This window comes from Helianthus annuus, chromosome 9 (assembly GCF_002127325.2).
Source record: "Helianthus annuus cultivar XRQ/B chromosome 9, HanXRQr2.0-SUNRISE, whole genome shotgun sequence".
Classification (NCBI taxonomy): Eukaryota; Viridiplantae; Streptophyta; class Magnoliopsida; order Asterales; family Asteraceae; genus Helianthus; species Helianthus annuus.
In genome coordinates, this window is record NC_035441.2 from 188,896,701 (window position 1) to 188,923,835 (window position 27,135).

General features: G+C 37.3%; 3 protein-coding genes across 4 annotated transcripts; 1 reads left to right on the plus strand and 2 right to left on the minus strand.

Annotated features, from left to right (window-relative positions):
- Window positions 1-3,220: 3,220 nt before the first annotated feature.
- Window positions 3,221-12,299, plus strand: LOC110880298 (nuclear pore complex protein NUP107). 2 transcript variants are annotated; one of them, XM_022128876.2, is made up of 24 exons: window positions 3,221-3,433; window positions 3,495-3,796; window positions 3,893-3,962; window positions 4,554-4,669; window positions 4,782-4,813; window positions 4,933-5,058; window positions 5,135-5,293; window positions 5,512-5,604; window positions 6,410-6,577; window positions 7,286-7,384; window positions 7,512-7,732; window positions 7,830-7,887; window positions 8,026-8,114; window positions 8,763-8,894; window positions 9,081-9,203; window positions 9,692-9,805; window positions 9,885-10,073; window positions 10,173-10,347; window positions 10,800-10,965; window positions 11,034-11,236; window positions 11,328-11,469; window positions 11,536-11,696; window positions 11,777-11,893; window positions 11,970-12,299. In XM_022128876.2, the coding sequence occupies exons 1-24, from the start codon at window positions 3,354-3,356 to the stop codon at window positions 12,015-12,017; spliced, it is 3,183 nt and encodes a 1,060-aa protein (XP_021984568.1). In that variant the 5' UTR covers window positions 3,221-3,353; the 3' UTR covers window positions 12,018-12,299. The 2 variants fall into 2 exon arrangements, with proteins under 2 accessions (XP_021984568.1, XP_021984567.1); XM_022128875.2 differs by having other exon boundaries at window positions 11,328-11,696.
- Window positions 12,300-12,342: 43 nt separating this feature from the next.
- On the minus strand, window positions 12,343-17,680 carry LOC110876993 (ABC transporter B family member 19). Its single transcript, XM_035978064.1, has 8 exons — window positions 16,737-17,680; window positions 16,589-16,643; window positions 16,327-16,502; window positions 16,076-16,240; window positions 15,694-15,989; window positions 15,254-15,570; window positions 13,013-15,150; window positions 12,343-12,931 (listed from the first exon to the last, which is right to left on the minus strand). The coding sequence occupies exons 1-8, from the start codon at window positions 17,544-17,546 to the stop codon at window positions 12,584-12,586; spliced, it is 4,305 nt and encodes a 1,434-aa protein (XP_035833957.1). The 5' UTR covers window positions 17,547-17,680; the 3' UTR covers window positions 12,343-12,583.
- A 1,361-nt stretch (window positions 17,681-19,041) lies between these two features.
- Window positions 19,042-25,536, minus strand: LOC110876994. Its single transcript, XM_035977178.1, has 10 exons — window positions 25,374-25,536; window positions 25,023-25,076; window positions 24,722-24,929; window positions 23,794-24,036; window positions 21,450-21,611; window positions 21,310-21,314; window positions 20,695-21,241; window positions 19,555-20,623; window positions 19,341-19,415; window positions 19,042-19,256 (listed from the first exon to the last, which is right to left on the minus strand). Exons 2-10 carry the CDS (start codon window positions 25,067-25,069, stop codon window positions 19,219-19,221), a joined length of 2,394 nt encoding a protein of 797 aa, XP_035833071.1. The 5' UTR covers window positions 25,070-25,076; window positions 25,374-25,536; the 3' UTR covers window positions 19,042-19,218.
- Window positions 25,537-27,135: the final 1,599 nt, after the last annotated feature.

The following is a 27,135-nucleotide window of genomic DNA, read 5'->3' on the forward strand; positions in this document are numbered from 1 at the left end:
ATTATGCCAATAACCCCCATTCAATCATTTCACAATTATTATTTTTTTTAAATTAAAACATAAAAAACTTCATTAATTTAAAATAAAAATTAAACTACTTGAAATAAAAAAACTGAAAAAAAAAATAAAAAAACAGAAAAAAAACCGAAAAATATAAAGTAAAAAAAAAAGAACATGATCTAGAGTCCATATTTTTCTCTAATTTTTTGGCGACGCATTTGCGCAAGGATCAACGCATCGCCTTATAGGTGGTCGATAGGTTTGGACAAAAACTCAATGTCCTTTTCCATTTGTCTCGCCTCTTGCATCTCGTTAAACTTTTTGGTTTCGGCCACTTGTTCGTTCATAATCTCATAACGTTGGTGCCCGAGGTCGCGAATATCTTGGAGACGACGGTTCATCTCCTCGAAATCTTCCTTTAACTCGAGATCGGAAGACGACTCGACCGTTTTTTTTCCCGGTTCCCTTTCTTCTACCGGTGGGTCGGATCAACTCTTCTTGAATTCCCTCGTCAACGTCCACCGCCTCATTTAAATCAACATTGCGGGCATCCGATGTCGGAGTTGACGGGTCAACGGAGGATGATGTTTTTGACCTTTTAGCTCGACGTCTACTACTAGACGTCATTGGATTAACTACCGCCCACTTTGGACTTTTTCGTAGTAGCTCTCAACACTTATAGTACGTGAAAGGGCATTTCGTCCTCTCGAACTCCTCCAAAGTCCTCGTTAAAACCCCGATGTCACTTTCACCGCTCGGGCGAGTATCGTGGTTACGTTGGTAAACTTCTTGGAACGCGTGATACTTGTTGTTGATGTCGGTCCATTTGCTAGAAATGGAATCTTTGTCCCGACGTTCGCCTTGACCCCACGTGCTAAAAAAGAGTGCACGAACCCTATCCCAAAAAAGGGGCCCGTTTGAAAGTTTGCTACAAATTAAAAAAAAATTTATAAGTTGTATGTTAAAAATTAAAGTACCAAAATAAGTAAAATAATATATATATATATAAAATAGTTACCGGTTTCTTCGTCCTCCGAAATGTCGAGCCACGCCCGAGTCAACGTGAATTCCTCTTCCTTCGTCCATTTAATGATATTTTTTGTACGCCGAGGTTCGTCTTTTTCCTTCTTCCTATGCGACCTTTTGCCGCGTTTCGATTTATCTTGCACCGGTTCGGGTTGCGTCTCCGGCACGACATCGACATCGGGTTCGGATTCGGGTTGTGGTTGTGACGGTTGTGACCCGCCGGCTTGACTATAGCCGAAAGGGGGAGGCACAAACGGAGTGGCGCCACTCAAGTAAGCCGCGTACGTTAAAAAACTCGGGTCCATGTCTTGAAGGTTATACGGGTTTTGCGGTTGGGTTGTGTTCGGGTTCGTGGCTCTTGCGGGGACACCAAAAGGGGGTCAGTATGGATGCATGATTGTATAAAAAATAGGAGAAAGTGGGTTTTTTTTATAAAAATAGAAGAAAGTGGGAGAGAAAGTAGGAGAGAAAGGGGTTTTTTTTTATAAAAAATGTGAGAAAGTGGGTTGATATATATATATAGTGGGTAATATTTTAAATTAAAAAAAAATAATGAATATTACCGTTTGTCAACGGTACAAAATCTCAAACCCCAATACATTTGAAGCGTTTTAATTAAAACGCTGGAGCGATTTTTTTTCGAAAATAACGCCCGGTAACGTCGGGTGTAGCGGCAACCGGGGCGTTATACGGCGTTATTTTTCAAAAATTTAAAAAAAACGCCCCACTACGGCCAGTCTGATTATGTATTTTAGTTACTTTGTTTTGTGTTGCAGTTGTAATGTGTTGTGGTATTGTGGATGTATATACTTGCACCAATTATACATGATTCAAGTTTAGATTCAGGGTTTTAGTTTAGGTGGAAGTAGGTGGTGGCTAGTGGTTAGTGGCTAGTGAGGGCAGTGGTGATGACTGCTGGGTCTGTTAAGAGAGAGAGAGAATTAGAGAGAGAGAGAGAGAGTGGAGTTTATGTGTGTATATATATTTTTGAGTGAATTTCAAGTATTGTCCTTTATCTTTATAATCATTTTCAGACGTTGTCCTTTATGTTCAAAATTGACGAGTTTTGTCCTTTATGTTTTCATATCATACACGTTTTGTCCTTTAGGCCTAAATCAGTTAGTTTTTTAAGTTAAATTTGGTCATATGCTTTACACATGAGAACATTTTTGTCAATTTAAAGGTAAGTTCAATGGCAGATTTACAGCTCAAAGCTTTTGCAACATTTGAATTGACAAAAATGCCCTCATGTGCAAAGCACATGACCAAATTTAACTGAAAAACTAACTGGGTTAGGCCTAAAGGACAAAACGTGTATGATATGAAAACATAAAGGACAAAACTCATCAATTTTGAACATAAAGGACAACGTCTGAAAATAGGTATGAAGATAAAGGACAATCCTTGAAATTCACTCTATATTTTAAACAAAAATGTTTTATTTACTGTTTTTGTTTATACAGGATAAAATGACCAAAATACCCTTATGTAGGGCCTACTTGGTCACAGTTAACCATGAAAACTAACTGAGTTATGATCAAAGGACGTAACGTGTAAGGATTTACAAACATCGGGTACGTTCTTTGTACATTTCGAAGATAAAGGATATAGTTTGCAATCTTGTGTCAACATAAAGGATTAGTTTTGTAATTTACTCTATGTGAAATGATATTAGCACTTGTCTTTATTAGCATATTGAAAACAAAACGAAGATTCAAATAAAGAATTAATTGCTTGTTAGCATAACTATAAAGAATTAAAGATAATAGTTTGCAATCTTGTGTTAACATAAAGGACTAGTTTTGTAATTTACTCTATGTGAAATAATATCAGCACTTCTCTTTATTAGCATATTGAAAACAAAAGGAAGATTCAAATAAAAAATTAATTGCTTGTTAGCATAATTATAAGGAATTCAAGATAATTGATATTATTTAGTTAATCATTTTACCATTTCTTTATAATTAGTTGGATGCAAATGACACCTTTTAAATGATTCTTAAAGTTTGTATACGAAATATGGTTTGTATTTGATCCTACTCCCACACTTTAATTTATTTTAAATTCATCACAACAACACTTGTCACCAAGACAAATACCACTATCATACCAAAGGTGTTTTGGTCCATACTTTATTGTTAGTGGACGTTTACCGTAACTTAGATATAGTTGAGGGACTAGTTTCGTAAATGATGATGCTAAAACACACACAGGCACAGAGTATCCCCTTTCCGCGCTCAAATCGGCGTTTCTAGGGTTTAAAGCCTACTCACTTCAGGCAGATAAGCCTTCTTCATATTCATCTTCGTCTTCAAGGAGAAATCGTAATGGACGTAGACATGGATGCTTCTCCTAGTTATTTTGATCCTCAAGATTCAAATCTCAGAGAGCGTTACCGGCGCTACGGGTACGAATCACAACTTTCAACCTTTTTCTCAATCCACGTACTAAATAACTCCTAATTACAGGAAAAGGCTTTCGCCTTCACCGCACCAGGAACACTATCAATCGAAGTTCAGCAATGCTGCTCTATTCCTCGAAAATATTAAGAAGGAAGTTGACCCTTCTGATGCTTATCAATCACAAGGCAGCAGAAGTCGATCCTCTTCTAAAAGGAGATCACCTTCAATAGACAGTCGTGGAATATCTGAGATTGGCGATTCGGTTGGTCGGTTAAAAGTTTTCAAGCATGAGGAAGATGCAGCAGCAGTGGATAGTGCAGATGCTACATTTTCTTTATTCGCCTCTCTTTTTGATTCTGCTCTTCAAGGTCATTGTCTATACTCTATACAATATGTTTGATGAACAACTCATTTTAGCTAGTTTAACTGGCACTGCACTTTGTTGCTTGGTCTATGTATTGCAGAATTGATGTCCATTCCTGATTTGATATTAAGGCTTGAAGGAGCATGCCGCAATGTTTCAGAGTCAATCAAGTATGTGTCATACCTCTAAATACTTTTTATGTTACTTGCTCTAATGAAAGAAATATAAGCTAGTTGCATAATAAGTGTTAATGTCATATTTCTGGATATCTAACCTAGCACTCTCATTTTCATGAGAAATGGAATGCATGACCAAATATATCATGGTAGAATGCTGAACTCCATCATCCATTAATAAGATTAAAATAGGAGAAAATTATTAACCGAAATTAGCACTTCATGCCATCAGGAAAGTTGTTCCAGCTTTTATGAGAAGGGAGTAGCATCTCTGTAAGCAAACAAATATGAATATCTATGTTCCTTTTAACACGTTGTAAAAAGGAGAATTAATTCTTGTCATCTACAATGCATAAAATATGATGTAGAATTATTTCTTCTACTTCTGAAACTGAAATCTGGGCACTTAGGGGAAGATGGAATTTTGTGTTCATATCACTACAGAGGTGGAGTTGAATCGTATTTTGGCTTACATTAGGCTAAAAAATCATACTAAATAAAATGATTGACTTAGGGTCTTGCTAAGTTGAGACGATTGTTTTTAAGGAGCATGCTAACAACTCATTTTTTCTTGGTGGTGTACAGTAACAGCTGTAGTGAGAGACACAGGATTGTTGAGGACAAACTGATGAGACAAAAGGCTAGGGTGCTACTTGATGAGGCTGCTTCTTGGTCTCTTTTGTGGTATTTATATGGGAAAGGCATGATTCACAAACTTCATCTCATTATCATTTTTGTAATATCGTTAATATTTATTTGGGTATCAACTATAAAGATCAATTTATATATATGTTTTTTCCAAATTTTGTACAGGGAATGAAGAGGTTCCTGAAGATTTGGTAGTGGTAGGAAGCCTTTGTGTTCAATTATTTGTCTACCTATATTATTAATGACAGAATTTTGTGTCATTTAATTTTTCTGTTGGAGCTAAATAGCTAATGTATTATTGTCTTTTTTACTCCAGTTACCAACAACTTCACATTTGGAGGCTTGTCAGTTTGTTGCTGAAGATCATACAGCACAATTATGCCTTAGACTTATCCAGTGGCTTGAAGGATTAGCCTCGAAGGCCCTTGACTTGGAGAACAAGGTGGTCTTTTTGTTTTATAAGTACTATCATCAGCAAATGTCAAGGCTCTATTCATATATATCTTTATTTTATTTAGATACGGGGCTCTCATGTCGGCACTCATCTCCCTACCTCTGGAGTTTGGAATCATACCCAAAGGTTTCTTAAGAAAGGCTCCATAAGTGAGAAGATTGTTCAGCATTTGGATTTTGATGCTCCAACCCGCGAAAATGCTCAACCACTTCCTGATGACAAAGTATTTTTTTTTTCTGTTACCGAGTTTTTTTAATATTTTTTTTTAACCCAGATATCTATGCTGTAATGTTGGTTGATGCTAGTTAAAGCCAGACAGTCAGTGCCTTCTTCTTGCTATCTTAGATACAAATTTAAAATTTACAGAATCTGTTTAACAAGCAATGTGATGTCTATTAGACTTGTAGTTGTGCTGATGTACCTGTCTTTTTATCCAAACAGAAACAGGATGAGTCTCTTTTGGAAGATGTCTGGATCCTATTAAAGGCTGGAAGATTGGAAGAAGCATGCAGTCTCTGTCGTGCTGCAGGACAGGTATGTATCTCAGTTCATGGGCGTAGCTTGATAGAAGTGTATGGGTTCAGATGAACTGTACCAATTTTTTTTTAGTGTTATAACTTGTCATCGAACTTTTAACCCGCATTTCTATTAAAAGAAAATAACTTTTTAAGCCCACATTCTATTAAAAAAATAACCCATTAACTCATTTAGCCTACATTCAATTAAAAAAATAACCCATTAACTCATTTAGCCCACTTTCAATTTCAATTAAAAAAAGAACCCATTAAGGCTTAAGCCCACCATATAAGCCCATTAACCAATTAAATTTAATCCAAAAAGAAGTAACAAATGAACTATGGATGGGAGATAGGGAAGAATTGAGGTAGTCATTAAGTCATGCAGAAGGAGCTTCACACTATGAAGTCTGGTTTGCATAATCGGATTGGTGATGAACATTCAAGTGATAGTTGCATTTGTTTATTGAAAAATATTTGCTTATAAAGGTTTCAATGGATGATGTAATGGATGTGTTTCAAAAATTGAAACCCTGTAGAGAGCAACTTCATTGAATTTTATTATTCACTTTTAATATCAATTGATGATTTTTTTAATAATTATTTGCATTTTAGTTTGATGTTTGCTATTTTATTATGTGACCCGACCCGAACCACTTAACCGGTCCGGGCGGAAATAGTCGAAACTTAGTGATAGACAATCGGTCGTCTGCCCCTTGAAAATTTCCGAACCTGTAGGAAAAAAATCCTGGCTACGCCCCTGTCTCAGTTTGTAAGTGTAATTATTCTTTTTATTTGATGATTTTTTACTATTGTATGGTTAGTCATGGAGGGCTGCAACCCTGTGCCCTTTTGGAGGGTTGGACCATTCTCCTTCTATTGAAGCCCTAATAAGAAATGGGAAGAACAGATCTCTGCAAGCCATGGAGTTGGAAAGTGGTAAAAATAATCAGAGGCGCTTGTGGAAATGGGCATCATACTGTGCATCAGAGGTAGGAGAGGATAATTTAACTAGTTTTTTTTGGTTACCGGAAAAGCCCTATTACTTACGGAAAAAACTGCATGAAGTGGAAAAGAACTTCACATTTTTTCTTCATCTGATCTACCGACTATAAACTAGGCACAAATGGAAACCTACTTACAATTCATTACTGATCTTAACAATCATTATCATTTTTACTGGCTTTATCTGAAATTTGTTGATGGTACTGGTTAATGCCATGCCTGTCGCCACATCAGATATCACACATGTTGAAAAAAAGCTTGTGGGAAAAAATATTTACAAGTTTGAATTTTTCTTTTACTAAATTCTGTTTAAAATGTATCTCTAAATGTCTCATGGTGTCATGTTGCGTGCACACGTAACATACATTAAACTAATAAAGTGATATATAAGATGCCACGTTGTCAGTTTTTGCAAAATCAGCAAAAAATGATCTACCAGGTGAACAGGTCAGTTGTTGCTAAAATCGGCAATGAAGTGTAAGCTGTTTTTTCCTATCTATTTTAAAGTTGGTTGCTAAATTAAGAAAAACTGTAAAGTCAATTTATGTTTCGTGCAGTTTGTCCATGAATTATTGGCATTATTGCAGTGATCAAGGCTACCCTGAGTCTCTGATGCACTAGTTCTTTTAAATTAGTACATTTTATTATTGCTATACTTATTTTGTCAACTATTGACTATTGTTCATGTATTAAAGAAAATTGCAGAGCAAGAGAGTAGTAAATATGAAACAGCAATATATGCTGTTAATTGCAGTAACGTGAAGCGCATTCTACCTATGTGTACTGACTGGGAGGTATTATTTTGCGAATGAATATGCCTCTGTTTTGGTCATTTATTGCTTGCTTTTTTTTTCTATGGTACCGTAACGTTAGCTTTTTCACCATTTATTTGAAGTTATTACGGATAATGTATACATGCAGTCTGCTTGCTGGGCTTTAACCAAGTCATGGCTTGATGTTCAAGTTGATGTGGAATTATCTGGTGGGCCCGATAAGCTGAATTCTGATGGTGCAACTGAAAGAAGCCCTGGACATGTGGATCTTAATTCTCAATCATTTCTTGGACCTGAAAATTGGCAACTTCAAGTCTTAAAACAACAACCACTTGACCTTAATTCCCTTCTTCAAAAGCTTCATTCAAGGTAGCAGCTATGCTGAGATCTTGTTTTAGTACAGGATTTTGCTATCTTTTTTTAATTCTTTCTCACCAGCAACTTTATATTTTTCTTAATGATATAGTGAGTCTGTACATGAAGCTGTAAGCCGGGGATGCAAGGAACAACATCGACAGATTGAGGTTAGCACTTTTTAAATACGTATTGGGTTATGAGGATGGAATTTCTATGTGAGCTTGTTCTTTTTATATATATACGTGTGTGTATGGAACTATGGATTTATGTGAGTACTTAATATTTTGAATTTCACTTCTGAACAGATGAATCTAATGACGGGGGATATTCCTGGTTTACTTGACCTTATATGGTCATGGATATCCCCTTCTGGAGGCAATGAAGATATCTTCCGGTAATTTTAGTCCTCTTTAAAAAGTGACGTGGCTGGATTTCAATATATATATTTGCCTATTTGGGGCAGTTTCAAATATATCCTTTCAAAAGATCAATTCATGTGTAACATTTTAGTTTTCATAAAATCATTTTCATCCTTTTAAACCCTAAAATATTATATTAATTTATTCCACATAAGATAAAATAAAATAAAATCAGTTACCTACACTAATCTGTTTCACTGAATAAATGTAGGGAACATTATCCTCTTAGATAATTCATAGTAATAACATTTTTCTTCTTCTTCATGTTGTAAAGTAATTGTTTTTATATTTATTTGCTGTTGGAATGAATTTATATAATATTTTTAGTGTTTTTAAAGGGTAAGTATAATATTATATTATTTTGTACTTTTATAAGGGTATCTATGAACTCAGTTCTATATTATGCCTGAGTTCTGGACTATTTTCAAGGTTGAGAGAATGAATTAATCAAAGAGGATGTTTTAACCATAACATGAGAATAATCAATTAGTTTTTCTTAAACCATGGGTGGTGATGTTTTTAACTAAATAAAATAGCTGTAAGGGATGTGGAATGCACATACATGTTTTGAGTTTAATAGCGGGATTTTGCAATTTATGTATCGCAATTGTGAATTCTGGCAGGCCTTATGGTGATCCTCAGATGATTCGTTTTGGGGCACATTTAGTTCTTGTGCTCCGTCTGTTACATGCTGATGAAATGAAAGACACTTTCAAGGAGAAGATAATGAATCTTGGTGACCACATTCTTCACATGTGAGTACATTTGTCGTAATGGCTCATGTCTGATTTATGCATTTTAGAGCATCTACATGGTTCCATAGTTTAGTTTTTTTGTTGAGTAACAAACTACTTTTTTCTTCTGAAATCTGGAACACCTTTTATTTTTATACGCGATTCCTATATATTGTGCAAATATCTGACTAGGACGGACGTTGACAGGTATGTGATGTTTCTTTTTTCAAAACAACATGAAGAGTTGGTTGGAATCTATGCATCTCAGCTTGCACGCCACCGTTGCATTGATCTGTTTGTTCATATGATGGAATTACGGCTGAATAGCAGGTAAAATTTATTGGGAAGTGAAACTGTTTTTATTTCTCTATGTTTAATTTAGTTTTTGTTAAAAAGTCTATTTAGTCTCGTCATAGAAGACATGTTATCTTTTTTAGTACGCTACGATTCCAAATATATCTATTTGCCCATTACCAACCATCATGAAATGCTTATTTTGGTCCACAAGCTGACAAAATATATATAAGTTTTTCTAAGGGGCGTTTGATTATCAGGTCAAGGCATACGGATTTAGTCAAACCTTTTTTTATCTGTGTAGGGAGTTTTATTTTATCGTTGCTGTTATTGATACGGATGTACCAGTAACTATATTAAGAACAGTAATTTCAAATGGATTGATTCAATAAGTCATGTATACAAAGAAAAATAATTCCACTTATAATTAATTTTTTAATGTAATTTAACAATATATTTACTGGTTAGATTTTATATGTCCATTGATACAATGTTTACTGTTTTTAATGCTTTTATGTTGACAGTGTTCATGTCAGATATAAAATATTCCTCTCTGCTATAGAATACCTGCCATTTTCTCCTGGGGATCTTGTAGACAGCGGTTTTGAAAAGGGAAGCTTTGAAGAAATTATTGAGAGGTTCTTAATTATCCTTTTTAAATACCTTAAAGCCATTCTATTGCTGGTCTTAATTTTGTGTTTCCAACTACTTTAACAGGGTTTTATCAAGATCACGAGAAGTCAAAGTTGGAAAAGCTGACGTGTCATCTGACGTGGCAGAGCAATGTCGGTTGCAGAGTCTTGAAAAAGCTATGGTCATTCAGTGGCTTTGCTTTACACCTCCCTCCACCATTAATGATGCTACCAGAGTTGGCTCAAAACTGCTTCACCAAGCATTGATGCACAGGTAACTGATATTTTTGTAGTTCTGTTTTCTACTTAATTTAAGCTTCATGAATGTATCACATGTGGCATTATTTTATAGTTGCTGTATTTTTTTTTTCAGCAATGTACTGTTCCGGGAATTTGGTTTAATTTCTATGTGGAGAGTTCCAGCAATGCCAATTGGGGCCCATACGCTGCTTAGTTTACTTGCTGAGCCTTTGAAACATCCATCAGAAACTTTGATTTCCACCGAGGATCATGAAACTTCTGATAGTTTGAGAGAGTTTCATGACTGGGTATGCTTTTAAACAAACGCTGGTTTATATTTCGACTTTTCATGTTCTGTTTAATCTCTCTCTCTCTCTCTCTCTCTATATATATATATATACACACACATATTTTCTTATATATATTTTATTTATTTTACTTATTAGTTGGTACACCGTACATAATTTAATAGAAAATGAAAACGTATTATATTTTATTATATGAAAAATAAAAAATAAAGATAAAGAAAACATCAAATACGATCATAATTAGAAGTAGACTTTTTTCCATTTATTGAAGGAATTAGAAAAAAACAATCCTCTTCAAAGGAACGAATATCGATAAAAAGGAATCACATTCGTTTTAAAATAATCTATTTCATTCCTGCATGGTTAACAAACACATTTTCTTATTTCTTTTCATTCTATTGCTGATTTATATGTGCGCACAATATACTGCCTTAATATTTGTTATTCAACAGAATGAGTACTACTCATGCGATGCAACTTACCGCAACTGGCTACAAATAGAGTTAGAAAATGCAGAAAATGCTGCAAATGCTGGAAATGACGTTTCAGATGAAGAAAAACAGAGAGCAAATATGGTAGCCATGGAAACTTTATCCTCATCAATGGCATTGCTACTGAGTGAGTTTGTTTCTTTTTTGTGTATCTGTTATTGTTTTAACTTTGACTAATATTTAATAACATAATAGGAGAAGAAAACCCATGGTTGGTACCTACTGAGGATCATATCTATGAATTAATGGAGCCTACAAACATTGAGTTGCATGCCACTGCAATGCTTTCACTACCCTCTGGTGAATGTATGTATCCTGATCCCACCTTGTGCACAGCTCTCATAAGCGCTTTTTATTCGTCATTAAGTGATCAAGTTGTATTAGAGCGCCAGTTGCAGGTGCGTACACTTTTCTAAATACAAAAGGCGGATAAATATATATTACTATCACGGTTATTGAGCGTTATTATGTGGTTATCTTGTGTTTCAGGTTAATGTATCTATTTCTTCAAAGGACAGTTCCTGTGTCGACATTGCACTTCGGTGTATGGCAACAGAGAGTGATGGATTTGGCCCAAATGAACTTGCCGATGGTGGTGTTCTTGCTGCAGTTATTGCAGCTGGTGTCAAAGGTATGTGTAAATCAACAACTGTAAGACTAAACAAAATCCACTTGATTGACAAACATGATCTTGCAGGTGAGTTGGTGGGATTTCAAGTTGGTGTAACAATGGAAATCTTGAGACTCGATGCTTGGTATTGTGGAACTGATGGTTCTCTGGGGAGCCCAGCAACATACATCCTGCGGGGTTTATGTCGCAGGTGTTGTGTACCAGAAATTATTCTTCGGTGTATGCAGGTACACCTTCGGTCGTATTTGATGTGTGATAAGTAAAGTTGCTATTATTGTCTTTAATTTTGTTCTTTTTAAAATTGTAGGTTTCGGTTTCTCTTATGGAGTCTGGCCATGCACATGAAAGGCATGACGAGCTGATTGAATTAGTTGCTGGATCTGAAACTGGGATCCTTCACTTGTTTAGTCCGAACCAATTGCAGGTGATTTTTGAATATATTTTCTTTGTTTTAGGTTTGTGACGGAGCATGTGTTCTGACTTGATTTGATATGATCCAGGAATTCTTGTTATTTGAGAGGGAATATTGTATATGGAAGATGGAGTGACTTGACATATCGGCGGCTGCTTGAATTTTACTTGTATTTTTCCATGGCCAATTGTTAAAAATATTTAGACTAAGGTATGTTATAGTGCATTTTGGTAGAGAATCGTTATATTGTGTTGTGTCATGCTTTTGGTGCAATTATTTTTCGGCTTTGTTGTCTGTGTAGCTCATCTTTAGAATGAAGTTGTTAGATTATACATATGTTCTCCAACAGAAGTATCCATATAGAGTCCACATGTTTAGTTAGGGAACAAATTGTATGCCAACAAACTCGATCCTTATACAAGACCTTTTATAAGTAAGTACTAATTTTATGCTAACAAATGTCATGCAAACCATCCATATGGACCAAAATTTGATATTCTAGTTGGTGAACAAATATAACAGATGAATTGTTGATGAATAAAAGCTTGAAAAGTAAGTACTAACTTTATGCCAACAAACTCGATCATTATACACGAAAGGAAAAAGAAGGGTGTCGTTCCCAGTACCAAGAAACCAGATGTTGGGCAATGGTTCATGTAACCTGAAGGCGTTTGGACTTCGTTTTACTCGACTCAACTCAACTCAAGCAAAAGCATTTGCTTCTGTTTCAGCACGAACAAGGGTGGCATAAACACCATCATGATGGGAAGTCATGAGCCTATCATGGCTTCCATACTCTGTCAGCTTCCCATCTTGGACCACTGCTATGACAGTGGCTTCTCTGATGGTTGAGAGGCGGTGAGCTACCACGATGGTGGTGGTGCGTTTTGTTATCTTTCTAAACGCTTCTTGAACATTCTTCTCTGATTCCAAGTCCAGTGCACTACTTGCTTCATCTAGCAGCAACACCTTTGATCTCTTAACAATTGCTCTTGCTATTGCTATTCTTTGTTTTTGACCTCCCGATAGCTGAACCCCACTCTGTCCTACCTGTATACAGCGACAGATTGAAGGAAAGAAAAAAGGTATATATGAATTTACAGGCTTCTTGAATTATATATCATATCATACCTCAGTCGCATAGCCTTCAGGGAGGCCACATATGAAATTATGAATGTAAGCTTCTCTAGCAGCTTCTTCTATCTCTGCAAATGAAGCATTTGGGTTTCCAAATCCTATATTTTCTTGAATGGTACCAGCAAACAAAGCGGGTTCTTGACCCACCAAAGCTGTTTGAGATCTCAACCATTTCAAATCAAGCTCCCTCAAGTCAATCCCTCCCATTAAAACCTTACCTTTAACAGGATCATAGAACCTTTGTGTCAACCATATCAATGTCGACTTTCCGGACCCACTACCTCCGACCACCGCCACCATGGTCCCGCCTTTAACCTTTAAACTGAAATCCTTCAACACAATTACATTGGGCCTAGAGGGATATGAAAAGGTAATCATCTTGAACTCGACATCAAACGGTTTAGAACCTTCAATCTTTCTTCCTTTCCCGCGAATCAACTGGATTCGGTTGATAATATCAAAAACCGCAGGAATTGCTGTTGAAGCTGTGGAAGTATCCGGAGCAAGACCCGCAAGTTGACCAACCGAAAACGAGCTCAAAACAAGAATCAAGAAGATCTTATAAACGTCCCCAAAGGATGCGTGGCCTTGTTTTACAAGGTAAGCGCCGAACAATAGAATTGTTGTATAGGCTACATACATTGCACCTTGAGAAAACCCTAGTGCAATCCCAGTGATCTGCGATCTTTTTACAGCCGTTGATTTTGGGTTCGATAAAGATTGTTCAAAGGATTTGACAATCTTTTCTTGAGTTGCGAAAGTTGCCACAGTTCGAATGTTTGCAACCGCACCCGAAGCGATTCTAGTTGCTTTATCATAAGCAGCATTATCTAACTTTGGTCCGATGTTGATTAGCAGATTAAAGTAGCTAGCTCCAAGTGTAAAGGGGGTTAGCAGAGTAGCCAAAATGGCTAACTGCCATCGGAGACAGAAGGAAACACCTAGACCCACACCAGCCGAGCTCAAACCCATGAATAGAACCGAGTATCTATCTGCTAAGACTGATCTAAAACTTATACAATCATTTGATAGCCTTGAAACAAGTATTCCAGTTGAGTTTTGATCGCTATCGAACCACCCTGGCTCTTGTTTAAGTATGGACCGAAAGAGTAAGCTGCGAACCCGTTTGGTGAGGTTAGAACCGGCCCAACCACAAAACCCTTGTTGACCCGTCATGGCTAGAATAATCACAACCCCAAGTCCAACCAAAACCAAACAAAGGTTTCTAATATCTCTTTTCAATGTAGTGGTGTCTGGATTAAAGTAGACTTCGAGTCCTTCACCTAAAACTAAGGGAAAGATGGAGAGAATTGCCCCTGCAACCATACCCAAAATTATGCCTATAACCAACATCCCTCTCTCGGGTTTCTGTAGTTTCCAAACCTCTGAAATCATGTATGATCTTGGGTTGGATTCTTTGTTTGTTTCAACTTGTTCTTCTTCTTGAATCGATTTCATGTACTCCGATCTTGAAATCTCGTACACGTGGTTTGATTTTAAAAGATCTTGAGCACTAGATGTTTCATGTTTGGATTGTCTTCTTTTCATTTCACCCTTCTCGGATTCAGAATTTGATGTGACGGCTTCAGATGCAAGCTTAATGAGAGAAAAATAAGCTCCTTTAGTTTCCATAAGTTTTTGATGGGTCCCACTTTCGATAACGGAGCCTTGTTCCATTACAACGATCCGGTGGGCATTCCTTACAGTTGCCAGCCTGTGAGCAATGACCATGGTGGTTCTATCTCTTGAGATTTTATCAATGGCTTGTTGGACAAGAATCTCTGACTCGGGGTCTAGTGCACTCGTGGGTTCGTCTAACAAAAGGATCTTAGGGTCTTGGATCATGGCTCGAGCTAAGGCAATGCGTTGTTTCTGCCCCCCTGAGAGTTGGGTTCCTCGATCTCCTACCTGTGTATCATAACCTTGTGGTAAATTTGTTATGAATTTATGTGCATTTGCTGCAACACAAGCTGTGATAGCTTCTTTCTTAGTAGCATTCTCTTTTCCCATCATAATGTTCTCAAGAATCGTGTTTGCAAAGAGAACAGGCTCTTGACCCACCATGCTCATTTGACTTCTTAGCCATTTCACTTGTAAAGTTCTTATATCATGACCGTCTAACCTTACAACACCTGCATACAATCAATATTCATGTTAAAAATGAGCATGGTAAACTACTTATAACTAAAATATATGGTAGGAGGAAAGCCACGTTAAAGATGATCGATATCTTACCCTCAAGAGGATCATAGAACCTCTCTAAAAGAGCAAAAACAGTTGATTTCCCCGCACCACTAGCACCAACTAGTGCTAAAGTTCTTTGAGGAGGAACCACCAAATTGAGCATGTTGAGAATTGGAACAGTTGGACGAGATGGATAAGAAAAACAAACATTCTTAAACTCAACTTTCCCTGGTCCATTCGAGAGCCTTCTCCCCATAGGAGAATAAGGATCGATGGACGGGATTCTCTCTATAACTTCAAATACTCGGCTAGCTGCTACAGTCCCTTGTGCAAATTGAGCAAAGTATGATAATGCTAGCGCCAAACCCCTGAAAAAACCAAGTATCAAGATTCGTTCGGGATTTCTTAGTAGCACAACTGTCTATACGCTTATTGAAATAAACAGTTTATATCAGCTATCTCAAAGGGTACTTATTCTACAAATTATTTACCTGCCACCAACATTGACTCCAAAGAAGCAAGCTATGGCTTTACCACCAGATATCTCATGTTTTGAAATCAATATGGATCCATACCAGAAAGCCAACGCCCATGTAGAATAAGTAACCAAATATATTACGCCAATTCCAATACCCTTTGCAAAACCAAGTTTCTTTCCCACAGGAATGGACTCTTGCAATAATGCGTCGTATCTATCGGCTACTTTCTCTTCTGCTACAAAAGAAAAAACAGTTCTGATTGAGCTTATGGCTTGTTCTGCTATGCCACCAGCTTTCTTGTAAGAGTTCTGCAAGTAATAAAATATACACGAATCAAATTCGAGCATGCATGCATGCTTGGATGTGAATACATGTTATACAAGTAATTAAGTACCACTTCTTTTGTAGCTAAACCGACATAAACTGCCTTATACGCTATGCCACAAAACATTGTTACCGGAGTAACTGCAAGAATTACCAAAGAGACCTTCCATGACTCTTTGAACCCAACGATGTAGCCACATATGAAAGTACACAGGTGATGAACGAAGTGCGCCATCTGAAAAACCAACCAATCCAAAGCTTATTAATAATAATTATAATAAGCACATATAAAGTTAACTGAAATTCAGTTAATCCTTGTACCTTCTCCCCTATAACTTCTTGGATTTGAGCAACATCACTTGAGATCCCATGCATGATCTCACTGGTGCTAATTTCTGTGTCGAAAAAGGTGACATCCTGTCGTAAAACTGACCTTAGGTACGCGGTTCTGATTCTATGTGCTGATCGCTCTCCCACCAGTCGCCAGCAAGAAATTTCTGTAAATCACAAATCATACATGTATGGTAGTAAGTGTTCACATGAATATACCTTTCCAGAATTGAGAAGTATGCTCGAGGCTTACGTAAGTATGCTCCGATAACGACCAACGCGGACAATCCCACCATGTATAAACATATCTGAAGTTCATATGCCACATTCAGGAATTAAGTAATTAAACAGAGAAATATATAATATATTATGTTATGAAAAGAGAAATAACTATATATTACCATTTTGACATCCTTCATCATGTCATCATTGTTCTTATCGTTACCAATTTTGTTGACAAACAATCCAAAGAGTAAAGAATACCAAGGCAGAGATCCTCCATTGATCAAAGCACCCAAACTGCCTATAAACACAAGAAAAATATCCAGCTTTGTTGAATATTTAAACAAACCAAAAACCCCAATCTGTTCCGGCGGTGCAACTTCGTCGTCTTCATCATCATCATCATCAACTCCATCATCTCCAAATTTATGACTACCAATATCATGGATTTTATGATCGTCTTTCCTTTTTGATTCACTCTCTAAATCATCATCATCACCGGACACACTAATTAGCTCATCATTAGTGGACAAATGACCTTTCTTTGTGATGTTGGGATGATTGCTTTTGGCAACGTAGCTTTGTAGCTCAATTCTACCCAAGCTGTAATTATTGGATTGCTGCTCATAGGTCTGATTTTTATAGATGCTGAAGTTACTACTACCTCCAGTATGAGAACGGTAGTAGTCATTTGCTGAGCGGCGAAACACTCCGCTGCCAGCAAGCGAGGGACTGGGACTGGGTTCAGCCCAGGGTGTTAAGGCTGCACCCAGGTTGTTGCCATGATTGGCAGTTGGTTCAAACCGCCAGGAGATGTCAGCCTGCCAAGACTGGTCAGTGTCGGAGGTGAAAGGAGTGGTGGGGGGCACACGGGTAGGTCTGCTTCTACGTGAAGTATGGGAGCTGGAGAAGGAGAAGGCGGGGGACATTGCCGGAGATGTGTGGCGGGGCCTGCGATGGGACTCAATCTCGAAGGAGGAATCGGCCATTGCTATTGGTGGATGACATGCAGTTAGTTACTTGGATGGGCAGAAAACTAATTAATCATGTTTTGAAGGGGACGCCTATGTTTCTCCGAACACAAACAGTTGGGTGCCGTAACTTAAAAAATGTGCATAGTATTTGCCTAAACAGCTTTTTTGTTTTTATCTTTGGTTTATCATTTAATGCTAATGTTGTGTGCATGTATTTGTTTTTGTGTTTGCTTCACTTTCTACTTATATTATTAATAATAATATTGGAATCGTCTTTTAGTTTTTTGGATTTCATGCTTTTAATTTTAACCATCTTATACACAGCAGTTTGTTATTGAAACCAATGTATAATTATATATTTTTTTGTTTGATAGATATCAAGATTTACTTGTATACATAAGTGTATACAATGTATTAAAGTTGGTGAATATAAAGTGTGAATGTGAAGGTGAAAGTGATGTCACAGAGGCAAGATCGGTTTACTTTCACATTAGCTTGAGGGGTGTTTTACTATTCATTACTATTCACGATTAGTGAACGGTGAAAGGTGAGTGACATGATCCAAAAATAACCAATCAAATTTATTACTATCATGAAGGTGAAAAATGATTTTTGTCATTTAACAATTAATTTGATTTTTAATATTTAGGTCTGAAGTATTTTATGGTTTGTGAACATACCGAATTCCTGCCGCATCGTGTACGGGAATTCCACTAGTTATTAAATAAAAGTCATGCTTCACATCTTCTCCTTCATGCCAATGGTTCCACCCACATTTCCCCTTTCACATTCAAACCACTATGGAGGGGCATGGCGTTCATATGAAAGTTATGCCTAGGTGGCACTCCCCCTTTCACATTCACGGACCATAACGCTTGGTCTAAATGGCCATATGTTCCACTCTAGGTTCGAACCATGTACACACCATAAACCCAAAGTACATGATTCAAGTCTTCTTCGAGTCAAACGCTATAAGCACAATATGATTCAACCCTCTAGTAAAAAAACCAATAAAGTTGTTGGTTTACGTCAGGATCGGGTTTATATGCATATGCCTGATGTAAATCTACAATCTTTTTTCGGTTGGCGGGGATTTGACTATATCAATATAAAAGTAAAATCATATTTGAAGATCACACTTTGAGTTTAAAAATGATATATGATGACTACACAAGAGGTTTGACCGGATAATTATATAAATTAAACAATGATTTATTACTTGAAAATGGATTATCTTACTTAACTTTTAACAATATTATTAATTATTAGTTTATGTTAAAAAAATCTCGTATGATTTAAATAAAATGAAATTAAGTAACAGTAGAAAGATTTGAAGCATAAATATAAAAAGAAAGAAATGAAAACTGCAAGGCATCATTGATTCCTAGTATACCGAGTCAAACGGCATATGCAGGCTTCACTTCTCAATTATAACGCATAGTATAGTTGAAAGGAATTTAAGAATATACATACGTAGGTTATCGATCATATGTTGTATCGAAACCTTAACTTTAACAGCAACCAGATATCTTTTCTTTTGGCTCAACGAATAACTGTTTTTGAATCATTCAAAATATGCAACCTCAAACATTTGCTCTCTCTCTCTCTCTATATATATATATACCAACCTACCTATGATCAAAGGCAGGCAGTGACCTTGAAAACATGAACTCATCTTGGTTTTGACTCACTTCCGAAGCAAAGAAAAGAATGATCGCGGAGGAGCTGTTGAATATAAAACCACAAGAATTTTATTCATTAACTAAAACTGAAAATCATACGGACGGACATATATATATTAAAACGTACCTTTAATAGAGCTAATTCCAGACAAATGATCTTCCCTTAAACGGAAGTTTGGTGGAGGTGTTGGGATCGAACTCACTGCAATTAAAAAAAGTTAATTTCTTTCTTTCTTTATAGTAAATATAAACTTGGTTGAACAACATATATGCAATGTTTTCCTTAACAACATGCCTACTTTAGTAACAAATATTAAATATGAATATGGTGATCGATTTACCTTCTTCACTGCTCTCGTGTGAGTAGTAACCCATTCTTGACTTCCTCAAATCTTCTGAAGACCGATTGTTGGGATCTCTTCCATCTTCAGTGTCATCATCTCCCTCAGAAGTTGTGGCAGAAATATAATCAGCTAGATTCTCGGTGGTGTTTCGACTTTTCTTTCCAAATTTCAGCAACCGTTTGAATCCTTTAGTCATATCAGAACTAGGAACGAGATTAGGTTTCTGAGTGATCCCCCATTTTTTCCTCGTTCGAGCTTCTGTTGGGTGTAGATTCCAAGAGGCAGGGCTCGTTATTGGAGATTCAACATCTGACGCCTCCTCGTGAGTATAAGAAAATGAATACTCGGTGCGTGATTTCCATGACATCGGGCTTTCCTCTGGCAAATCTGCAACCCAAGTGTGATCCGCCTGTGAAAACGTGTTGCCGTGTTCGGATTCAGAATCCATCAACTTCTCTGATTCATGACTCATTCTCGGCTCACTCCCATCTACAACATGATCTTCGGTTCCAGTTTTATCAAACTCTTCCGTGAAATCCTCTTTAACCACACTTGGCGGTTCATCCTTTTCCGCCTTGTTTATAGCTTCAGACGCAGACGCCACTGAAGCTTTCAATTTGGCAGTATTCTTTCTCAGAGACCGCTTTGGCTCCATGTTTTTTGATTGTGTCAAAACAACACCTTCTGAGCTCTCAAGTGAAGTCACAGAACTCTTTCTCAACGACTGAGACCTCCGTGACTTATCTTCCATGACAGGTGGCGTCTCCTCATTGGTACTTGTGCTGCGCGTGTAGTTTCTTAACTGAGAACGTGTTGCTGCTTTGGTAGCTGTAGAATATGGTTTTGTGTTTTCTTTGCGCAGATCAGAAAAATTAGGGACAGACTGGGCAAGGGGACTATTCTCGGGTTGTTGACGTCGTCTGCTGGAAGTTGAGGTCAGTTTGGTGGCGGATCTAGGGATTACAGCAGTTGGGGTGTGAGGTAGTGGTGTTTTACCTTGAATGTTTCTCGAAACATCAAAACCAGATAAATCTGCATCATCTTGAAGTGGCCCAAAATCTAGTGGCTGCCATCAAAGTGTTTTAAGCAACTAAAACTATAAAGACAAGGAAATTGATGATGATGATACATACATACCTCTTCTCTCTTTAAAGCAGCCAATGGAGAAGTAAATGATCTGAGGCGTTGAGCACGTCGCCTTGCACTAGATGCAGAGTTGTGCTTATCTGCAGGCCTGGCTTTCATTTCGGTACTGTGGCGCTCAAGGATATCATGCAAGGCTTTCATCTTAGCTTCTTTCTGTTGGCCATTAGAATCCCACAATTCCTTAAGCCTTGCATCTCTTTTCTTCATGTACCTATCATATGACTTTCCTCTAGATTCATCAGCAAAACTCTGCTGAAGCAAAGAGTTATGATGATTCTGATTATCTGCCATCAGAGAATCAGATATCGTATCAAGAACAGGATCGTCAGCAGCAACGTTGGTTTGACGTGTAGGGTTGGGAAGTCGAAGTTTATGCTGGGCAAAGAGCTTTTCAAGTTCATTTGCTTTGATTTGAAGTTGGTCGTTGAGTTGCCTAGAAGAATGAATAAACTTCCCATCATCCTCTAATCTTCTCGCTTCCTGAGTCATCTCGATTTTCAGTTGATCAGAATTCCCAAATCCTTCTCCTTCACCTGACCTTTATGGACTTGACTTGAGTCAAACAATCGTCAGCAGCAGACTTTTCTAAATTGGACGTCAGCTGACTTGACCTGTCAGATTTGACCGAATTCAACTGTTATCTCAACTTCCGAATCAGCACCACTCACTCCATCTTTTCAAAAACAACATCAGTACGAGGAGTAGGTTCACCCTCTTTCTCTTTTTGTTTATTTTCAAAAAGATTAATACGGTGGTCTTGCACGTAGCCTGGAAGATGTTTGAGTTTTAGATGCCTTCACACAATCTGACGACGTCGTTGTAATTGCTGACTCATCCACGTCGGACTTCCATGAAAACTCATGTCGTCGTCGTCGTCTGTCGTACGTATTTAGAGCAGGCTTCGCTCGCTGCACCAAAATGCAAATATCAAATATGTTATAAAACTGGGCGACACAACGAATAAATAAAATAATAAAACAGCATCTGTCAGAAGAAAAAAATGTGGGACGTGTTGTTTAACTTTTTCTAATTTATTATCTTAAATATAGTATAACTACTATTAAGGCCCCCATGTTCGTGTGGGGGCGTAAACCATACCAAGTACCAGTGTACCACCAATGCTATATCACTGCCAACGGCCAGCAACACCGAAAAATGGGTAAAACAAATAACAAAAAAGGAAAAAATAACCCCAAACGAAAAGCATACGTAGAATCGTTGAACCATGCATGTCCGTTGCGTCGTGTTAATGCGCAAAAATTAGACTAAAACGTAAAACACAGAAAAGAATAACTAGGTCGATCTAGGACCCGCTCGTTGCGATGAACCTGTCAAACAGGGAAATAAAGACATATTGCGATGGGCATGTCAAATGGAAAAAAATAGACGAAAAAACATTGAACCCACACATGTTGCGTCGTATTCACTCGCAAAACTTAGAACGAAGCATAAAACGAAAAATTTACAAAAGATGAAAAGTATAGGGGATCAAAGTTGAAGACAAAAAAGTATTAGGGGTTAACTTGCAAAAGTTAAAAAAGTTTGGATAAAAGTAAAAAAAAAAAAAAAAATTAAAGAGGTTAAAAATGCAAAAAAAAAAAAAAAAAAAAAAAAATGAAAACCTTTAAATTAGAAATTAGAAGTCAAAAGCCAACTTTTTTTTTTTTTTTTTTTTGAAAAACTCCCTATACTTAAGAGTACAATTTCATATAGCACAAACATGTTTATAATTTATAGCATGAAAATATAATGTTTAGGTCTAGCAATTTTAGAAGAAAAAAAAATTAGTAAAGAAAAAAGATACGTTTTGGTTCATTCAAAGGTTTGGTGTTGCAATTTTTCAAGAATCAAGAGAATGAATAAATATTGCTTGAAAAGGAAGAAGAATCAAACTGTGTTTTCAAGTCTGTCTTTAATTGGAATAAAAAGAGAGAAAATAGTTCCATAATTAAGAAAATGAAATACGAGTACGTTTCAACTATAAAATTGACCTAAAAGTGTGTCAATAAGATATTTCTTAAAATGTACACTTAAGTTTGTTCTTCATGATCTAAAATCGATTGGTTTATTATTATTTAAGACCCAAAATTTAAAATAAGGTTGATGACAAATGATCCGTGAGGGGCGCGATCCATAATGCACGTGGCCCACCCAAGAACAAAGGATCCAATGCTATTATCTACTAACACTTTCAGATTTAGAGGCACCCTCAATCTCTTAATCAAGGTGGCCCACCAAGAAGATTAATCATAAATATACAATACAATACAAAACAAATAAAATTCTACAAAATGGCTTGCGGTAAAATAAATTTACAAGTTGTGTTCAAAAGGAATATATTACATAACTTTCTGATTTGATCAAACAACTGGAGAAATTTACCAAAACGTTAAATTGATATCTAGTTTAAAATGTAAAGTACCCGAGTCTTGTAATTTGCTTTAAACTTTATAGATCTAGCATTTATAGACAGGGGTATAAACGAGGCGGAGCAGCTAGAGAGCTACTCGGGATCGGATCGGTAAAAACCTCGAATGAGCCGTGCCTTAACGAGTCCGAGCTCGAACATTACATACGAAAGCTCGTTTAGTCTCGCAAGCCAAAACAAATTTTATATTAGTTTTTTTATGTATAATATACCAACTATTTAACATTGGTGGGCCGAGCTTTGGCTCGTTTAAGCTATCGAAGCGAGTTCGAGCTGAGCTTTTAGCTCAAAGTTGTTCTCAAATTACCTCGAGCCAAGCCGAATTCAAGCTCTTGAGTTTTACTTTCGAGCCAAGCCGAATTCGAGCTCTTGAGTTTTACTTTCGAGCCGAGCTCGATCTCAAAATAGTAGGCTCGAAACGAGCCGAGCTCGAGCTTCATTAAAGTATGATGAGCCGAGCTCGAGTCTAGTCGGGCTGGGGCTCGTCTCGGCTCGTTTACACCCCTATCTATAGAGCATGGCATGCATAAGGAGGCAGGGCCTCTTAGGATGCCAATAAATTGAATATTGATCCAAAAAAATTTTGTATCTTGAGTTATGTGAGTTGCTTTAAGTTAACAAAAAATAAAGTAATAACTGCTTATAAAAGAAGAGTTTCTTACTTTGGCACCAAACCTCTCGGCAAACAATTGAAGGTCTGCTACTGTGTCATGGTCATATCCAGCAGCCACAGCTCGACCACAAGCCGTAGACAAATTCTGCGTTAAGGTCTCCAATCTTACATCAATTGCCCTCAAAAGTTCCTTGCTGGATGTAAAATCAAACATGAACACAAAATGACAAACAAACACATCTGAATGTGAATTGGGAAGATTTCGATAGTTGTTCCACCATAGTCTCTCAAACTTTCATTTAAGGGCTCTGGCTTAACCACTCAAGTTTCTGTTTGATGAAACTATTTTGAAACACATATGCTGCTGATATAAAGGAGGTTTACAAAAAAAGAGGATTTTTTTTTTGTGTGTCGGGTCTCAATGGGAGCAGCTAATCTATCCCTCGGGATAGAGGAAAAGTTTGCCTCCGTCCCACCCTCCCTAGATCCTACCAATAGCTTTTGCTATAAGCGGGATTTTGCTGGGTACGTTTGTTTGTTTGTTTATTATACGCTGACATGGCGTGATGATGGTGTAAAAATAGCTGATGCGGTGTACCAATTGCGTATAACTAATGTTAATTTACAATTCAACTGGACATTAGACCACCTGTAGTGGGGCGGTATTTAAAAAAAAATTGAAAAAAAAACGTCCCAAAACGCCCCCCCCCCATTACACTAGGCGTTTTTTTTTAAATTCAAAAATTTGATTCTGGCGTTATTAAAAAAACGATGAATAGCTCCAATTGATTTGACTAGCCAATGAGCAATTAGTTTGCTTTTTTTTTTGTTTAATGATTGGAAGGGGCATTATTTGGGTATTATTCCCACTACGTCACTTTTACAATAACGCCCCATGCTGACTGGACTGTCATGTGTCGGATAATGCCCCATAGTGGGGGCATTATTTTTCTTAACCCCTACACATGGTCTTATCAACAAAACAATAATGCAATTAAAATGATTAATAAGGGGTGTAGTCTTTGGTCAAAGTTATTAGTAATAGAGTAATTAATAGTTTCCACATTTTTATGACTCCGGATTTCAAGCCTAATAGATCGAGTGCAAATTGTTCCTCGGCAACTTTCAAATGGTTTTACCAAACCTGATGCAATGTGTCCATCACCGGAAACAAACAGTTGACATCTAAATAATAAGTAAATTTGCAAAAGTTAGTTAGAAAATGAGGGATCGGTTAGAAACAAAACATAAGGTATAATGCTTAGAACCTAAAGTCACCTTGATCGTTTTGGCGATAATCGATAGGGGTGGGTGTCAGATTTCATTCTTCTTCTGGAAGAAGGAAATCAAATTAGTTACCTATTAAAACTGGAAGTTTCAAACTCACTTGGTGTAAAGGATACCAAAAACAATTGACACGTAAGTAGTTATTAACTGAATCCAAAAACACAAACTAACTGGAAATTCAAAACCTCCATGGATCTGATCCATTCAAATATTTGATCGTTGAAACAAGAATCGTATCAATATTACAAGGAAGTGCGCGAGTTTAGCGTTCCACTTCACTCAGACAATCGAAATTCTATACCCTAACAAAATTCAAATATACAAGAAACTGAGGAAAAGTACCTTGATAATTGCAATGGTGAGATGGAACCAACAGATTACTCGATTACGTTTCAAAACCGAGGCAACATAGTCGTTTTCAGTTTGACTATTGATATTCGAATTTTGAATTTTCTTGCTTGCGGTTTTATATGAGAAAAAAAAAACCGGAAATAGGATACAGAGGGGAGTGATTTGCATGTGCAGACAAAAATCAAAACACATTGGACTATCCTCATTGGTTGATTTTAGATTCACACTCGTTTGATTTTATTTCAACTCCCCAATTTGAAACATGTTCGTTATATCGACACCTGAAAATATAAAGGAAATCATTTATTCAAGCATCTCTCTAGTTTTTCATTTAAGGTATCCCATCGATGCTTAGTTCCCATTTGTGTGTATGTCCCCATAAATGTAGTATGGGTTCAAAACTTCAAATTTCTTACGAGGAGTAAAATGTCCGCATAGTTCATGTGGTTCGGTGAAATTTCACCTTTAGTCCTTAACTTTTGAAAATTACACTCGTGCTTCCCGTGGTCTATCAAGTTGTTACTTGGATATAGTGGATGACCGTTAGTTTTCGCTGTTAAGTCTATGTAAAATTACTAAAATACCCCTACTCAAGAAAAACAATAATCTTTTTATTTATTTGTGGGACCCACCCACCATCTACTTCACCTTCAACCTCCACCCACCTCCATCAACACCCTCCACCGACACCTCTAATCATCTCCTCCCCCCTACTTTTATCTCCGGCAAATCTCGTTTCTCCGACCAACCGGCATACAATTAACAAATTAAGTATCATATTATACCTTAGAGTCACTAATCAATCTGATGTCGAGCAACCGAAACCGACCGCCTGCTTCTCAAATCACCATTCAAAACAACCCTAGCTTCACTACCAGCATTAGAAGCAGTAAAATTATCATCATTACGTCTGGAAACATATCTACCACGCCTCTGAGAAGACGAATTCGAAACCGCACCACCACTACCAGTAACAACTGAATTAACACCATTACGACACCTCGAAACGGACTGCGAACTCCGTCGCGACTCCACTGGCGTTAACTCCGGCTTCACACGATCTCTCCGACTGGTTCTACTGCTCACACTCTCACAATCAAACTCCGAACCATTGGAAAAAAACTCAATCGCGAGATAATCGAGGCTAATTTCTGGAAAATCGGAGCCTTTGAAGTTACGTGTTGGAGTAGGAACAACGCCTAATTCGAGTTCCGGTTGAATCGGCTGTGTGAATCTGCTGACGCTTTTGGAACACCGGTGAGGTTTGGAAGATGAAGATGCCGGTGAATCGTCGGTTGACGGCGAGGAAGTGGTGATTGGAGCTCTTCTAGTGGTGGATTTGAACGCCGATGTAGCCATACAAGTGCTTAAGGTGACGGAGTTGCAGGTGGTGGTACGTGGTGGAGGCAGGTGGTGTTGAGTGAGTGTGTGTGTGTGAGATAGTAAGACGTACAAGCGCTTAAAATGGTGAATAAGAAGGTTGGTGGGTCCCACCTTTAATTTTAATATATCTACTTTTAGTGTTTTAATTTAATACTAAAGGCATTTTGGTCATTTTACATGGAGTTAACGGTGAAAACTAACGGACATTCACTCCAGGGACCATCTGAGTAACAAAAAGTAAACCACAGGGAACATCAGTGTAATTTTCAAAAGTTGGGGACTATATGTATTATTTTACCAAACCATAGGGACTATCCGGACATTTTACTCTTCTTACAAGTGTAGGTTGATTGTATTTGGGAGCAAAAAA

Bases quoted from the DNA above. Each gene is read 5' to 3' on its own strand.
- LOC110880298 (XM_022128875.2), top strand. From the start codon at position 3,354: ATGGACGTAGACATGGATGCTTCTCCTAGTTATTTTGATCCTCAAGAT. The intron at 8,895-9,080 runs GTGAGTACATTT...GGACGTTGACAG, and splicing joins GGTGACCACATTCTTCACAT to GTATGTGATGTTTCTTTTTT. The intron at 10,074-10,172 runs GTAACTGATATT...TTTTTTTTTCAG, and splicing joins CACCAAGCATTGATGCACAG to CAATGTACTGTTCCGGGAAT.
- LOC110876993 (XM_035978064.1), bottom strand. From the start codon at position 17,546: ATGGCCGATTCCTCCTTCGAGATTGAGTCCCATCGCAGGCCCCGCCAC. The intron at 16,503-16,588 runs GTAAGCCTCGAG...TGTGATTTACAG, and splicing joins CGTTATCGGAGCATACTTAC to AAATTTCTTGCTGGCGACTG. The intron at 16,241-16,326 runs GTACAAGGATTA...TTGGTTTTTCAG, and splicing joins AAGAAGTTATAGGGGAGAAG to ATGGCGCACTTCGTTCATCA.
- LOC110876994 (XM_035977178.1), bottom strand. From the start codon at position 25,069: ATGAAATCTGACACCCACCCCTATCGATTATCGCCAAAACGATCAAG. The intron at 24,037-24,721 runs TGATAAGACCAT...CTTAAATGAAAG, and splicing joins TAATTGCATTATTGTTTTGT to TTTGAGAGACTATGGTGGAA. The intron at 19,416-19,554 runs GTAAATCGATCA...TTTTAATTGCAG, and splicing joins ACACGAGAGCAGTGAAGAAG to TGAGTTCGATCCCAACACCT.